Source organism: Meriones unguiculatus, chromosome 2, assembly GCF_030254825.1.
Source record: "Meriones unguiculatus strain TT.TT164.6M chromosome 2, Bangor_MerUng_6.1, whole genome shotgun sequence".
NCBI lineage: Eukaryota > Metazoa > Chordata > Mammalia > Rodentia > Muridae > Meriones > Meriones unguiculatus.
In genome coordinates this window covers 106,837,782-106,855,422 of record NC_083350.1, presented here as the reverse complement: position 1 = coordinate 106,855,422, position 17,641 = coordinate 106,837,782, and the positions used below count along the sequence as shown (strand labels likewise).

The 17,641-nt window shown below is 37.2% G+C and overlaps 1 protein-coding gene across 7 annotated transcripts in view; it reads right to left on the bottom strand.

Annotated features, from left to right (window-relative positions):
* Nucleotides 1–17,641, bottom strand: part of Atp2b1 (ATPase plasma membrane Ca2+ transporting 1) — a 112,365-nt gene that overhangs the window by 29,755 nt on the left and 64,969 nt on the right. For all 7 annotated transcript variants that reach the window (XM_060377955.1, XM_060377952.1, XM_021643208.2 and 4 more), the window contains 7 exons: nucleotides 17,288–17,485; nucleotides 10,064–10,318; nucleotides 9,848–9,973; nucleotides 5,780–5,920; nucleotides 3,023–3,061; nucleotides 2,102–2,263; nucleotides 483–697 (listed from right to left, as the gene is read on the bottom strand). In XM_060377955.1, the coding sequence (XP_060233938.1) occupies nucleotides 483–697; nucleotides 2,102–2,263; nucleotides 3,023–3,061; nucleotides 5,780–5,920; nucleotides 9,848–9,973; nucleotides 10,064–10,318; nucleotides 17,288–17,485 (1,136 nt within the window). The remainder of the gene's footprint in view (nucleotides 1–482; nucleotides 698–2,101; nucleotides 2,264–3,022; nucleotides 3,062–5,779; nucleotides 5,921–9,847; nucleotides 9,974–10,063; nucleotides 10,319–17,287; nucleotides 17,486–17,641) is intronic.

The window sequence follows — 17,641 nt, the reverse complement described above, 5'->3', positions numbered from 1 at the left end:
AAAAAAGGGGGAGATGAAAGACCTGGAGGGGACAGGAACTCCAGGAGAGCAACAGAACCAAAAAATCTAGGCCCAAGGGTTTTTTCTGAGACTTACACTCCAACCAAGAACCATGCATGAAGATAACCTAGAAGTTCTGCACAGATGTAGCCCATGGCAGCTCAGTATCTAAGTGGGTGCCCTAATAAGAGGAGGAGGGACTGTCTCTGACATGAACTCATTGGCTGGCTCTTTGATCACCTTCCCCTGAGCGGGGAGCAGCCTTACCAGGCCACAGAGGAAGACAATGCAGCCAATCCTGATGAGACCTGATAGGCTAAGGTCAGATGGAAGGGGAGGAGAACCTCCCCTATCAATGGATTTAGAGAGGGGCATGGGAGGAGAAGAGGGAGGGAGGGGGGATTAGGAGGGGACTATAGTTGGGATATAAAGTGAATAAATTGTAATAAAAAAAACATGCTTATGTAACAATTTCCACTAACCTTGACTGAATATGCCAGTGATATCGTGACTGCCAGTGGAAGACCTTCTGGGACTGCAACCACTAGAACTGTAACTCCAATAATGAAGAACTTCACAAAGTACTGTATGTAGATGGGTGTGCATTCAGCAAGCCATGGTCTCTTCTGGACCCAGAAGGTATCAATCACAAAATATAATACTAGGATGATAACTGTGATGGCAGACATCAGTAGACCTTTAAAGACAGAAAAAAAGGTCAATTGCTTAAATACTGTAGGCACTACCCACTGCCAACTGTGTGTTAGCCAGTCACTATTTTAGAAGCAGCTAAGTTATATCTATTTCAATTTTTCTGAGAAACCTGTTACCCTCAGTGTGAACTTTGCTCATCACACCCGACACCTGTCAGACTTACATTTTGCTTCCAGGTATAACACTGACCCCTAAGAACTGTGAGAGGAGCTTCTGTGAGTCTTTGATAACTGCCTCTTGTCTAACAAGAGGCAAACACAAGCAAAGACCCATAGGCCAGCATAAGCTGCTGCTTGCAATGTTCAACAATCTGAAAGACGTTGAGAGAGGTCAAATTTGAGTCTTGAAATTAAATTAACTCCATGTTTAAAAATATACCCATAAAATTACACTATCTAGATCATTTCCTAATTTATTTCTGATTTATCTTTACTAATTCATTAACTCAGAAAAATAAATGTTAACTATGTATTATGAAACATCTCACCCTTATATGACATGTGTTATTTAGCTTCTTATAAATGAGTATTAAAAAAATAAGGCAAGTCTAAACGTCTGGGTCTAACATCCTACCTAGTAGCTACTCAATGCAATTATCACCTCAAGTCTACCCTTTCCAACAGTATGAGTCAACACTGTGACCTTGGGGTCAATATGCATGTGTATTTGCTATTAAGGAATAGACTTACTGAGAATCACATGATACTTCACCGATTATCCTCCTAGCCATCCAATGATGCTGTTTGTGTGACTTTTATAATGTGTGCTGCTTGTATACAGCATCTGTCAAAAGGTGGCATGATGGCGGAGTGCTGCCTTACCCACATGCTCTCCTTTCCTGCCCCTCTGAAGAGCAGTCTCAGTTTCACAACTGCTCTCTAGTAAAGGCAACATTTCAGTACCTCAGCTTCACAATTACCAGTGTTTTCAGCTGAACGAAATTATTATGTTTAGAAAAATACATTTTTTTCATAGATAGCCAATAAAAGGCTAAGCAAAATGTACACTAAGAAAGTTTCATAGTTCTATAGTCTACTAAACAATCTCCCTGACAGCCCCTTTTCATTTCTAACCCTAGAAATTTAGAGATGACTGCATAGGCTTGTAAATTAAGCAAATTCAGGCACTAAATTTTAATCTGACCATAACTGTCTCATTGGCAGGAGGAGTAATAGCCTGCATGTCACAATCACATTATGAGTGCCTATGGTAGTTCAAAAGGTTCTGTATAAAATTAAAGAACATTCCTCTAATATCTTTTACATTTGCAAAGTAATGATTTCCAGCTCTCCCTGGAGAGCTGTGGCAAAAGACACTTTTAAAATAGGTACACGCATTTAAAACAAAACAAAACAAAAAAACACCTCACTTTTCTCTCATGTCATACCTGCTTTGCCAATCTGAACAGCCAGTTTTGTAAGTTTCCCTTGTAAAACGGACTTTTCTTTTTTTGGCAAATTTGCTTTCTTTTTGTCTTTTTCATCACCATCTCCTCCTTCTTCACTTTTTAAAGGCTGCATTTCCATAGCTGCACCATCCTGGGCTTTTGCTACGTTCAGAGAAAACACAATTTTGTTGTATTTTAAAGGCACGATTAACATTTTGAAACATTCTTTCATTTTTTCTTTTTCTTTTTTTTTACAAAATTAGTTTGTTAATAGAAAAAAGGTTGAACTATAAACATTCAACTGTGTGTGTGTGTGTGTGTGTGTGTGTGTGTGTGTGCGCGCGCGCATTGGAGTCTTGGGGGTAGCTGCACAGAGGGAAAACAACAGTGACATTAGTCTGCGGTACTATTCCAGACTTAATAATGTCACAGGAATGAGGCATACCAAGTCCTTAAACTGAGAACTAAGAATATTAAATATATTTCTTTTCATGTGATGTTAGGTATTAGGTTATTCAAAGACTACAGATCCTTCTTGTGGAATTTATGATCTAATATAGAACCCTGTATATGATTACACATACAGAAAAACATGCATGTTTATAGACTTTCAAATGTGATTTACACTATATATATTCCCAGGCATTTTTGCTACCAACTATATATTAATATGTCAGGTATGCTAGAGCACGTCACATGCTCATGTGGAAAGCTACTTCAGCATGCTAGCGCAAATGGTAACGCCCTCTTAAAGACTGTAGAGGCAGCATGACTGCAGCAGTGGCAAGAGAGGTTAATCCAAGTTAACCCTGCTGATGCTCCCTGTCACATGTGCCCTAATTTTGGATAAATATAGTACACAATCTATTTTTGGAGATAAAGAAAACAAGCTAACTGTACTTTTCACCTTCCCGAATTTACCTTTGTTGCGATTCTCAATAGCTCCATCTTGCTTCTTATCTGTAGGAACAAAATGGGAATTAAAGCTTTCCAAAAGAAATGAATACGGCCATGCTAAATTATGCAGAGGTAGTTCACATTTCTATAAGGGAATTGCTACACAATGGCGTAAAGTGTACAGTAGAAAACACCAGCTTACTGACCCTGTCAATCACTTCATTGGTCTTACCATGGGAGAACGTCCCAAAATAATTTAGGGTATGCCTACTGTATTCCTGCATAAGGCTTTATTCTTTTATAAATTATAGTAAGTCCGAATATGGTACAAGAGATTGTCAAGCTAAATACAGACATAACCCTGAGAAAGCAGAAGAGGAGAGGACAGAAAGGGAGGGAGAGACACTATAAAAAGAAAACAGGCATACAGGAGAGCTTTAGTGGGAGTGAGAATGAAAAGAAGATGTAAAACACAGGGAGGTAAGTTAGTAAATCTACGGTATTAATAAGGCAGGATGATTAGCAGTCAAAGTAACTCCCTAAATTAGCTTAGATTCATAAGACACAGAAAGATCACATCTGAAGCAGTAATTACTGTTTGGAACAAGCAAATGAGCCTACTTTCTTCCAAGTTCTCTATCAAGAAGAGCATCTTCAAGCTGGGAACGTGGAACAAATATGGTCAGGAAAGAACAGAAGCTTGGGAAAGATGAGGCGATAGTAAGAGAATACCTAGCTCCTTTTAGCGAGCTCAGGTTTGGAGACCAGAAACCACATTCCAGACTGGCAAGTAAATGGACAGGGCATGGAGACTAGCATTGGCTTTGTTTGATTAGACACCAAATTAGGTAAAGTAGGAGAAGGGTTGGAGGGAGGAAGGAGAAAGAAGTAAAAAAAAAAAAAAAAAAAAAAAAAAAAAGCTAGATAATGGTTTTGATGTAAATTTCTAGGGCTATTCCAGGCTGGACTAATAAAAACAGTTTTGTAAGACATTAGAGTACAGTGCCTATTGGAAAAGTTAGTGTAGGTCAATAAGGGCGGTCATTAGTATACTTTTTGTTTTAATAAGATTCAATGATGTTCAACAACTATGTATTAGGACAGAGATGAGCAGAAGGTTTGATCAGATACTTGCTGCACAGTCAAGTTACACAACCTCCATAAGGTTCACCTAGGGTAGATGAAGATGGAGTGTGCAAAGTAACCTCTACCACCATGATTCAAGAAGCCTATGGTGGCTCATCAAGGGCTGCCTGGCGTACAGAAGTGGAGAAATCTAGAACAATGGGTTAGCCAGCCTCAACTTCTGCCACAACTTCTCACCTGCCCCACCCCAGGTGTTAGGAATGAACACAGAGACTGAGTATGCCAGTAAGTTCTCTACCACTGAGCTACAATCTCAACACAAATTTTCAAATATATTTTCCTTGAAATAAGAATTTCATATAGAAAGATTATATACAAAGACCAAAAAATCCACCCAACCTTTTTGTTTGTTTGTTTGTTTGTTTTTTGTTTTTGAGACAGGGTTTCCCTTTGTAGCCCTGGCTGTCCTGGAACTCACGATAAAGATTGAGCTGGCCTTGAACTCAAGAGATCCACCTGCTGTTGCTTCCCAAAGTGCTGTGATCAAAGCTGTGAGCCAAAGGCTCTGCTGCAAGTCAGGTGTCATGGCTCATGCCTGTTATACCAGTAATTTGAAGCAGGACGATTGCCTCAGGTTCAAGCCAGCCTGGGCTAACCACTGAATTCAAGATTACCCTGAGGCAGAATGTGACACCCTGCCTTAGAACTAGTCCAAACCAACATGCACCTCTACTGAGAGGCTGACTCTGGGTTCTATACCCAGCATCACAACAACAGACTTCCAAAATCCAACAAAATAGAAACAATGATATAGTTATGGCAAGCCAAAATTTTACCCAGGCATTTATTTTAGAAGATCATAAAATACTCATGTGAGGAAGCAAAATATAGGCTTACATCCTGAAGAAAATTAAATCCAAAAGGTTACAGGGCAGTAAACTGCTGTCAAGGCAAAGGAGATATGGTCCTGAGATGGATGGTGCAGAAGATACCAGCAAAGAGGGTACAGAAGGGCCTTTTACAATGGCACCCCAAACTTACATTGTGAGTTGTCTCCCTGTGTAGATCAGTTTGCTCTAAGATTTCTGTGCACAAAATACATGCTTATGTTATCAGAGTCTGCTGACAAAGCACTTGGAGGGATAGCAGAAACAGTCAAGATAAAAGACCTGGACATGTAGTGATGGAGTCAATATGGTGAGACAAGCATGGGTGTCAAAGCATTGCCCTAGTTTGTATGCAAGCATTCCCGCATGTACACACACAGAATGGAACACATGGAAGGCAAAAACGTCAAGATTAAAAACCAAATCTGAGCAAGACACAATTGGCTGAAAAGAAAAACTAGCAGTGAAGGAGAAAAACAAACAAAACGAAAAACCCAGGAAGCTAGAGTTGAAATCATTCAAATGACTAGAGAAACAAAACAAAACAAAAACAAAAACAGGATAAAGCCCAAACTGAAGGACTAAGTATATGCTGACTGCCTCTTCCTGTGTTAGATGGGATGGATGTACTAACAAAAACCCTTAAGGACTATTATTTTGTTACTGAAAGTGTATTAGGTAAATAACATTTTACAGACATTTCCACATCATAGTTCCATGAAAGAAACCTATTTCTGTACCCGTTTTCACGATTCCCAGTTGCTGTTATTTCCAAATACCAATTCTTATAACAAACTGGTAGACCTACTTTTCTTTTCTTTTTTCTTCTCATCTTTCTTTTCTTCTTCTTCACCTCCAGCTCCAAGTAAGGTAAAGATAATTCCAGTTTGAGAATTCACACCTACAGCTGTAACTACCATTCTTCCAGAACCTTCCATTACATGAGTACCTGTAACAACAGAGAACTTTGTAAAAAGTATAATATGTTTCTCTCCAACTACCCACTTTCATATTTAAGTAGTATTGCTTTTAATAAACTCAATATTTAGTAAAGCAAGCTAACATTGAATCTTAAACTCTTGGGCTTAAGGCTTAAGCAGTCATATATAAGTTCAAAACTTATCACCAAGTAACAATAAACAGAAAAATAATAACATACCGACTCCTTGTATAAAATATAGATTACAGTATCCATACTTCATAAAATGTAAATTATTTCTCAAAAAAGCCTATAAATGAAAAATTAGTACATTGCTTGGATTGAGTGGCTATTCTAAGAAGTCAGTATTATAACATAAGCATGTAGGGCATGAGGGGATAGCATTTAACATTGTTCATACAGAAATATGCTTATAACCAGAAGAATTTTATGGCACAAACATAGTCCCATACTTGACCCTACAACTTCTAACGCAGGCTTCCAACTCAGCCTGCCAAGAGTACTTACTGCCACGCTCCGTAGTTTCTCTATGTCCCCAGTTTATCGTGATACGATTTAATATTCCTACAGTGTGATTTAACATCCCTCTGAGGGCTTAATCATTTCTGACTCTACACACTAACTACTGGATCAAGCCTGATACCTTCACAAGAGACCAACCAACCTTAGCAATTTTCTTGTCCACATCTCTAACATAAAATTCCAATCCAGACAGCTAGTGAACATAGACAGGTACACTAAATTCAGATCATGTCCTACACAACAATCTTACAATTTGACAATCAGTATTATTCTTTTCTAGAAATTTGCCAAAAGTCATAATCACGAACAAGGAAAGGATTCAACTCAGCTTTGTCAGAAGAAAACGGATACTTAGTTTTCAGCTTACTGTTCTTCAGTTTCTACAAACCTTTCTACTCTGCTACGATCTGTGCATTTTAAGCAGTTGTGCGGACTGAGTTTTCTCTCTTTTAGATTTTGTATTAGTTGTTTTTTACAGCTATCATTTATTTGTATTTTACCTCTCAGCTCACAGACTTCTGGAGGCCTGGGTCTGTAGCATTCACCACCATCTTGTATGCCAACTCAGTGCTCAAGGTAATTTGCTAAGAAAGACTGTGGAGTTCATGCATTTACTCTGGTGTCTAAAATTCATTTTGGCTACAAATTACTGGGTAACTTATCCAATGTAGACTTTTGAGGTCTTTGACTTTTCTTGCTTAGAAACAAAAAACACCCTATATTCTTAGTGTTTTCCTTTGTCAGTGAAAATACAAGGTAAATACATGAAATTCAGGAAAACAGCATTTATTATGTACATATAAAAGACAGTTTCTTTGAACAATTCTGCCTTTTCTTTTATTTCAGTTTTTATGCTCTGTTTTTCCTTAGTCCAAATCTGCTCAAATGTTAGCAGTGAATGTGCTCAGGAAAAGTAAACAGTTTCTGTTCAGGTCCTATCCCACCACTAACTGAACATTGCTTTTAAAAATCTAAATTTAAGATGCCAAGAACAGCAGTGAGAGATGGCATCATGAGAGTAAATTTAAAAATAAATGCATGTCATGGTTTTTAGAACATTTTTGGAACAGGGAAATAAATGCAGAGAAACTTTCCCACTCGTACTGTGATAAGGGACTGTACAAAGTTATTTCAGTCTTTTCTTGAACATGGAAAATTTATAGAGTTCTCTTGGTATCTTGGTGTGTTAGGATAGTGAGTGTATGTAAAGTTTACCAGTCATTTTTGTTGGAAGATCAAAGCTCAGTTAAAGGGACCACCCTCAAACAGCTAAGCACTATGTAAACAAACTTCAAGCACATAAAAATCCACAAATCACATATATCAAAAGGCACCACAAGACTGTATCTATATACTCAATGATTGCCAGTGAGTCTACAGTGATAAAATTATAAGTGGGATACTCCTCTCCTTTTAGAAAGGACTATTGGTCTTATCTGGTTAAGAATGATTTTAGCTTCTCAGAAACATGACAAAGAAGCAATAAAATTAGTATACCTTACTTATGGGCATTATCCTTATACATCTAAGACACATTTTCTTAGTATGAACTGTAAGTACATCAACACAAACCCCCCAAACAAAGAATGAGCACTTTACGTGGCCTAGGATATTGACAAACAGCATACAAATCTCCATTTTTTTTTTGATAAGATATTCCTATAATTGACATCTACCCTTGTCATAAATAAATGCAGTTATTCTTGGGTATTGATTAATTTTTTGTGGTAAGGTTTTTCATCATAGTTACAAAATTTAAAAAGATAATGGTTAGCTTAGGTGCTGGTCTAAAGTTGTGATTATAATTTAAGTTCTGTAAGTTTTACAAGTTTGAGTTTGGTTCAGTAAAGTAATGTTCAATCTATTAAAATACAAAGCTCACAAGACCTGAACAAAATATAGCTGCTAAGTTATTAAATAGTCATTAAATATTAAACAGCAGGAATGTTTAACTTATAAACATTTGATAATGATGATGGAAGACAAATTGGTTAACCTTCTCAAGCACCAGTATGATATTTAATCTGAGAATTCTGACAAGAGGGAACAAGTCAGGAGCCTGACACAGAGGACCTCTGAAAAGCTCTGCCCTGAAGACTATCAATATAGATGCTGAGACTTATGGGCAACCTTTGGGCAGAGTGCAGGGAATCTTAGGAAAGAAGTGGGAAACAGTAAGATCTAGAGAGGACAGGAACTCCACAAGGAGAGCAACAGAACCAAAAAATCTGAGCACGGGGGTCTTTCTTGAGACTGCTATTCCAACCAAGGACTATGCATGGAGATAACCTAAGACTCTTGCACAGATGTAGCCCATGACAGTTTAGTATCCAAGTGGGTTCCATTGTAATAGGAATAGGGACTGTCTCTGATATGAACTGATTGGCCTGCTCTTTAATTATCTCCCCCTGAGGGGGAAGCAGCATTATCAGGCCACAGAAGAAGACAACTCAGCCACTCCTGATGAGACCTAATTGACTAGGATCAGAAGGAAGGAAAAGAAGTCCTCCCCTATCAGTGGATTTGGGGAGGGGCATGCATGCAGAGGGTGGAGGAAGGGATTGGGACGGGAGGAGGGAGGGAACCACGGGGGGGGGGGGATACAAAGTGAATAAAGTGTAATTAATAAAGAAAAAATGTTTTAAAGAATACTGTAAAACTAAGGGTCGGGACCCCAGAAATTTAAATGTAAAAAAATGAGCATGTTTCTAGAGACAATCCGCAGTACTCTGGCTTTTTTTCATTTTGTGTGTTGAAAGGCAGCTAAGCAATTTTTGCAGTGTCCTTTCAATTTCATTCCCAAATAACCTTAATTCATGTTATCACTCCTACATATGACCAACAGTGTCATAAGCAGAAATCTACACCATCCTTTCCAACAATCTGTGCAAACCCTTCCTATAACATGTAAATTCAAATTTACTCCCAACTAGGACATGCAAATGTTACTCCAGTATTCCTACTGTCCATTACTCATGTAACCTGACATAATCAGTTTACATTTCAGGCTATAATGCTACCAATTAAGTGAAGTAGTCGATATGTAAATGTTTGAGTTATATTTAAAACTAAACTAACCAGTTTGTTGCAGTCAAAGAGCTCATTTTTTTTTGTCTTAAAGCTAAAAGCTGTATCACTCTTTAATATTTTACTTTAATAGGCCATAAAAATGTGATATAGAAAAAGTCTAATAGATAGCATTAGGCTTATATTTGAGTTTTATCATTAACACCATCTTTCAAATTTCTTTACTTTTGGATTCTATCCCCATTTGTGAAATACAGCTCTGTATTCTAAGACCTGTCATTTTTATAAAAATGTACCTGTCATTTTTATAAAAATTTCTATGGACTGACTCAAAGGTTAACACTTCCTTGTTTTTTAGTAAAATTTCCCAAGTTTATAAGTTCATACCCGAGAGAAGTAAGGGATCCTTATCTAGAGACTTCTTAACATGGTCAGATTCACCAGTCAATGAACTTTCATCAATTTTAAGGTCATTGCCTTGAATCAGTATGCCATCAGCCGGAAGAAGATCACCTGAAACAGAAGGCAGTGATATGCTAAACCATCCACAAGTTCAGCCCAGCTTTAATTTTGCAGGTGGATGTGGGGCTCTGCTTGGCTTACCATACTTCACTTGGGCAATGTCTCCCACAGTAATATCAGCTACAGGTATCTGGATAACCTGCCCACTCCTGATCACGGTGAACTTTTGTTCCTGTTCAATTCGACTTTGCAAACCTCGGAATTGTTTCTCCTTACTCCAGTCATTAAAAGCTGTCACCAATACCACACACACCACGGATAAGAGGATTGCAGCTCCTTCAATCCACCCAGTTTCTCCTTCACCTTCTTCTTCCCCAACAGAAACTTCTCCACAAACTGTTAGGAAGGAAACAAGATGGCAATTTTAAAAACTGAATGAATATTTTCAGTTCTTTACTTCATCAGTTTTACTCAGTGCTTTGAGCACCACTGAACTCAATTCTTCTATAAAGGTAAGAACCTTGCTTTGTCAATTTCAAGTTCTTCGCCTTTAAGATTTACAATCTCAGTATAAATGAGGTGGCAGTCCAGGCTGCCAGGTAAGAGTGGGCATGTGGAGAAAACCAAACTTCAGCCTGAAAGGAAGTTCTATTCATTCCTCTGTTATATCGAGTGCTTCATCCCAGGCAGATCCAACAAAGTCAGTAGTATTTCAACTTACACAAATTTTCAGCTTTCAAGCGCCTGTCACCTCTATCCATACTATATTATATAAAGTGTGAAAAAGTGTGAAGTTTAAAAATGGACACAGTATAATTACAAACAGCTTTGTTGCTGAAACTGCCAATGATCATCTCAGTCCTTAGCAGTAACTTTTTGGTGATGGTGGAGTGTTGCTGTGATGCTGACAGTGGCTGATCAAGGTAGTGGGTCCTGCAGGGAGAGGTATGAAGCAATAATTCCCATAAAGAAGACAAGATGACCAATACTTTTTTTAAAATTTTATTTTAAAGGCAGGGTTTCAGTATATAGCTCTAGCTGGCCTGGAACTGACTGTGTAGGCCAGGCTGACCCCAACACACAGAAATCCACTGCTGATGTTTCTGCCTTCCTGGTTCTGGGATTAAAAATTGTTTTTAGGAATATATATGCATATACAACACACATGTAACAATTAATGGTGAAAGAGGCCATGAATCTGAAAGTGAACAAAGAGGAGAATAGGGAAGGGTCTGGAGGGAGAAAAAATAATGTAATTATTTATAATGCCCCCCAACAAAATAAATAATAAAAAATAGTACGTTTAAAAATGAAGCCAATGATGAGGCCTGCACCATCTGATGACTTCTTTGCTAGCATTTCCTGGAGCATTTAAGGCTGTTTGGTGTCACTTTATCAACAGTAGAATCCCTTTCAATGGTGAAATCAATCCTCTCATTATTATCACTAGACACATACAATATTCTAAGTCCACGGGCCAATTCCACGTTAAGGCACAATTTTCTATGCTCACTCATAAGCAAGCAACTCAGTCACATCTTTGGGGTGGTAGTCCTTAAGTTAGTCACACTCTACACAGTTAATTCCTACAATGAAGTCAAGGGCTGTTCAGCATCACCTATGCAGGTAGAACCAGCATCTTCCAGACCTCTGCTAATGCGGATGCTTTTCTCCATGAACCATAATGTTCTTCACTGCATCTCAACTGGTGAATTCTTTCCTTAGGTTTTCAGTTTACTTTTCCTTTGTCAAATTACCTATGGTAATTTGGAAAATTTGTTTCTTAAATGAAGATACCCAAAAGACAATATTACTTCCTGAGTCCTTAGGCTGTAGAACAGATGACGTGCAAACAGATATGAAAACACTCATTTCAACAACATTTTCATGGGAGCACTTGGGTGAACAGGTGCATTGTTACTGACTAACTATAGATATTATATACATAATATATATATTATATATAGTTATATATATAATATAAAATAGAAATATAATAGTTTTGTATATGATTTGTTTAAACATATATAGTCTAAAATGTTTATCTATTTATAAATAACCCTATTACTAAACTATCAATGATCATCTTCAGCAGTCTTCAGCAGCTCCTGTTTTGTGTGCTGGAGAAGTGATACTATGGTAGTGATGGCTGATGCTGATGTGTATATAAAACAGTAGGCACAGTAAACCTCAATAGTGGCCTTAAAAGACTTGCGACCCAGGCTTTGCTATTCCATTTACAGAGCACAGGCAGAGTAAACTTAGATTTCTGGGGACTGGCAAAATGAGTACTGGCTTCTACTAACTGCATTAACCTTTAACAAGAATAAGCCTGCCCTTGGAAAGCAGGCACTGAAATCTTCTCTAGCTGCCAGTCCTCAATGGTATTTTCTTCCAATACAAGCTGTTTCATCTTCAAAGAAAACAGTTCTGTGTGGCCACTCTCACCAATGACATGGGCTCCATCTTCTGCAGAGTGTGCTTCAGCTTCTGCACCAACACCTGGACCCCAGGTTGTGATGAATTGAAAAGGTTTCTTTACTTAAGCCTCATGAACCAACCTTGGGGAGCTTCAAAGTTTTCCTCTGCAGCTTCCTTACTTTTCTCAGACCCCACAGAATTAAGAATTAGGGCCTTGCTCTGGATTACACTGTAGCTGAGAGGAATGATATGGCTGGCTTGAGCTTCTATCTAGACCACTGAAACTTTCTCTGTATCAGCACTAAAGCTGCTTTACTTGGTTATCTTTTGTGTTCACTAGAGCAACACTTTGCAGTTTCCCTTAAGAAACTTTCCTTTGCAATTATAATGCGAATGGCTATTCAGTATAAGAGGATGCCTGCTATTATTATAGATGGCAGACAAGATATAAGTAAAAAGCTAAGGATAATATATAGTCCATTATTCATACTCAGTTCCACGGTTACAGTTTGGTTTCTGTAGTATACACAGTTAAGCTAAGGGCTACTTGTCTGTTCAACTATATGAACACCTATTGGGTGGCAGACACTACTTCAGGAAACCAAGGTTGGGATGAAATACAGAGTTTCAGGTAAGACATCAATAATTACGCATTCATAAATTCATGAAGAAAATCAAACATGGTTGTATATTACAAAAAGTGAGGGTGAATGAGCCACAGAGGCTACTCTATGATGCCCATGACATGTCATAGGATGATCAGAGGCCACCAGCATATAGATCAAAGGAAAGAGAATTCCAGGGAGAAACTGAAGTCAGTAGTAATGCTCCAAAGCAGAAAAAGCAGTCAGAAAAGGATGGGCTGTGACTCCACAAGTTCCTAAAACCACAGAAAGGTAATGGAGGTGGTCCTTGTTCAATGGCTGTATTCTACTAAAGTCTAAAACTGACTCAGTGGTCCACGATGAGCTCCTGAAAAATGAAAAAGAACACATGCAGGGAATCTTCTTCTTTTTATTGTTTTGGCCGTATAGCACTGGCAGGCTTCAAGCTCTCCATCTTCCTGCTCAGTCTCCCAAAGTGTTGGGATTACAGGTGTGTGCTACCATACTGTCACTGGCAATATCCTTTCCGGAAGCTTTGCTTTGAATGTCTAAATATTCACCAGAAGAGATATAGTCTCTGGACTACTACATAAAATTATGTCTTCTGAGCTGAACTGGAATGTCTGAAACTACTAGATGGACAAAGCTCAAAGCTGGGAACAATACTAAAAATAAAAGTGAGTAAATGAGTAATTCTAGAGATGATTAAGCATATTACAGAGATGTTCAGAGACACAAGAAAGAATCTAGAGTGTGAGGTTACTAGGCAATGGTCAGTCTTGGAGAATAATATGTAACTGTTCAAGGAAGAAAAGACGAGAGAACTATCCACTTGGGATGAAGTTAATAATCACAAAAAACATTTGGAAAATGATTAGAATTCAACTCTTCTTGGGAACAGAGCATTTTTTTCTTTGTAAGATAAAGTGGAAGCAGGATGATCTATTTAGTGTTGTGTTAACCCTGCCTGATTCAGTTATCAGAACTTGTATTTTAATTATTTTCAAGTGGAAGAAATAATCACATTATTGTGTACAATAACCAATTGAATAAATTTATGACTTACACATGTAAAGATAACCCACAGACATGAAAGATAAGAGACTTTCTGAGTCAGATCAAGTCTGGATTCACAAACAAATGAAGGTCAAAATACCATGCTGAATACTTTTATCAACTCAGAAAAATGCTAAGATATTACCCAATTGAAGCAATACATTGAGCTTTCATTTCATTTATTAAAAGCATAAAAACAGAAGATGGTATTATTATTTCAACAAAGCTTCTGTGTCACTGACAGGACTGAGACCTAATATGGGCTTGGTAATTATGTTTTCCCACTATAAAATGCCGCTAGTAAAACATGGAAATAAATATAGGGCAAAACTAAGCCAATTAAGTCTTACAGTTACTTCTCTACAATAAAAACAATTAAAAATTTTAGTCTTTAGCTTATCACTTTAGTCTTCAAATTTCTACTTTTAATACATAAAATTAAATTTACACTTAGAGGTATATGCTCAAATTTTTCCTGAAAGGGTAACCACAAATGATTAAAGACATCATAATAGAGGTTAAAGGGAAGGAATTGTGAACAATTATGGAATTATCACCTTTAAATGAAACACATTTTTATCTCTAAACTACTGAATATTTCAAAGAAAACATGAAACAATGACATATTTCATTCATATATGGTTCTACTCCACATCACCCCAATGATTTTTGAACAGAGAATAGTACAGTATCTCTAGGAACTGAGACCTTTCCCAGCTGGTGACCACTGCAAAGCTTTTAGAAGCTATATGGGTAAAGAAAGTAAATCCAAGATCAAAGGTGCAAAAAGTTTTATGCTGTCACTCCTACTGGAAATACACTTTACCAAAAAGTGTTCCCTTGGAAATATGTTCAAATGATATGCAGTCTAAATCCCACCTATATCTACCTCAACGCAACTATTCCATTTAAAAATTATTTATTTAATAATCTTTAAAAAATTATCTTATCAAGGATCACATTACATGGGATGTGACATATTGAACACAGACACAGACATGAGATCTCAGCTCTCTTTAAGCCAGAAAACGTACTAAAATAAATGCCACATGAGTGTGGCAGCACGTGTCTGTAATCCCAGGAATGGAAGGTTAAAACAGAAGGAAGGCAAGGTTGAGGGCAGTCGGAACTACATAGCAAGACCATGTTTAAAAACAAAAAGTTCCAACGTTCTTTTCACTCAAAATTACTTATACAGATATGGGGGAGTTAATAACTTTCCATAAAATGCCAATTGTAATAGGCTTATATTCTAAGTTGCATTAGCAAATATTTAGTTTTACTAAGAGTCAAAAAACATGGAAATGTAATCATTTTATGTGTGCATGCTTATAGGCGTCCATTGTGAGTGTATGTGCATATGCATGTAAGGCCAGGTCAACAATCACTCATCACCTCATTTTTTTAGATGATGTCTTTCATTGAACTTGGGGCTCAGTGATTCTGCTGCTGGTAGGCTGGCTGACCTGTGACCTACGGGAACCAGCCGTTCTTGTCTTGTACTCTTATAAAATAACTCTACCACAGGACAAAAGCCTAGGTGGATTCTGAATCTTAAAGGGCTTTAGGATAACTCTAGAATCCTATCAGATTTAGTCAATTAGCAGCATTTCTAACAATTCTGAGGGACTTTCTAGTCACTACATCCTATAAATGAAGTAGCTTGGATGCAAGGAAGGCATCCAAGACATGCCATAGACATTGCTCATAATAATCTTTGCACCACTGAAAATACTTTCCTTACAGTCTTAGGGAAAACTGTTAAAATAAAAATTGTTTGTACTAACTTGTTAACTAAAAATCTAGAACATCAGTTTTCAATATTCTATAATGAAGGCTGAATAAATTCACTTGTATGTTTTAAGACCTGCAAAAAGCATGCATACACTCATATAGACGACTGAACAGAAACATATAGGACTTTAGAATCTGGAAGGGTATATACTAAAAATAGGAAAATGTAGAAAGTGGTATTTTCCAGGAAATATTATTTCCTTCTGATTACTTGTCTCCCTCTATTTTTCTACAGAAAAATTATACAAAGTATTTGCTTAAATAAAAATTGTTTTTTATTTTTATTATTTTTGCTTAAACACTGACTAATATATTATCCAACTACCTTGTTATTTGCACCAGTGATTCTGATCTGGGAACAATTTTATGTCCCTTTGAGAGAGGTTATAATCTGAATGCCTTTTTTTTTTTTTTTTTTTTTTTGTGCCTCATCTAGAAGAATGAGTCCAGTGAACAATGAGGACTGGTTTTGATCAAATTTTAATAGTATTGCTGCTCAGGAGCTCTACTCTACACGATGTAAGAATAAACAGGCACACACTGTGACTGACTGGCTTAAAAATCTGTGAGGAAAAGGTATTCACACAAGCTCTATGCACATCTCTGTGAAATGTCTTTGTGTAATTACCTCGTCAACTTCTAGAGCTAGCAACTTTTTATAAATTAAACTCTTCATAGTGTAGAAAGCAGAAGAATAAACTTCCATGAACAAAACATTTTGAAGAATGGGTCCTTTGATAACTTGAATACAGTATCCAGAAATCCAGGCTAGATTCCTTAATATACAGACTAAAGTAATGCTAATATTCATTATAATAAAGCCTCTTAAAAGGCAACGAAGAAACTGAAAGAATAAATGAAAAGCAAAGAACATTAAGAGCACAACAAACCATCTGTGGATAGACACTAAAGCTGATCTGACCTTCCATGCTATATTTCCTCATGGGTCACAATGTCCCCCACAGACTGAATCCCCCCAAGTCCAAAACACTCAAATATCTGAATTTTTCTGAGAACAGACAGAACGCCACAGTGGAAAACTCTAGCCAGGAAACTATGTAGATAATTCCTTAAAATACTGTATAAATTACCTTCAGGGAATATATTTCTGAACCATAAATACATGTGGCACTTAGGCCCTTTCCTTAGGAATCTCATTATATATGTATTTTGCAAATATTCCTGAATCCAAAGACATGAAATCTAACACCTTAGGTATTAAGCATTGCAGGATGAAGGGTATTAAACCTGTGTGTAAGCATTTCTATATAAAATAAAATCAAAATTTTAAGACTTGGAGCTCCTGCTAGCAGGCTGTTATCATACACATGTAGTACCCAGATGTATAACTATGTCCACACAGTATGTACGCATGGAAGAAAAATTAAACTGTGTTTCCTCATATGATGCAGGCAACACTGAAACTCAAGGCTTACTGTGACAGACATTCGTAGGATCACACAAACCCTCCCCAACCCTATTTACTTACGTGTATTTTCTCCTTCTGGAGGTTGATAAAAAGACAGACCCAATGATATTATGGCTGCAATTTCTAGAATAATTAAAGTGACATCTTGTAATGCTTCCCATACTAACTGAAGAAAGGTTTTTGGCTTCTTAGGAGGTATAAAGTTCTTTCCAAACACTGCTTCTCTTCTTTCTAAATCTGTAGGGTTTCCACCTAAACCTGATAAAAGGAAAACAAATCTCGGTCAAGTCTGAGGACTTATAAGTGAAAGTATCCACTTTACTCAAAACATATTAATTTGTTACACTTCAGACTGTAAATCACAGGACCATATCAGAATGTTTACTTTTGTTCTTTTTAGTCTAAACACACAGC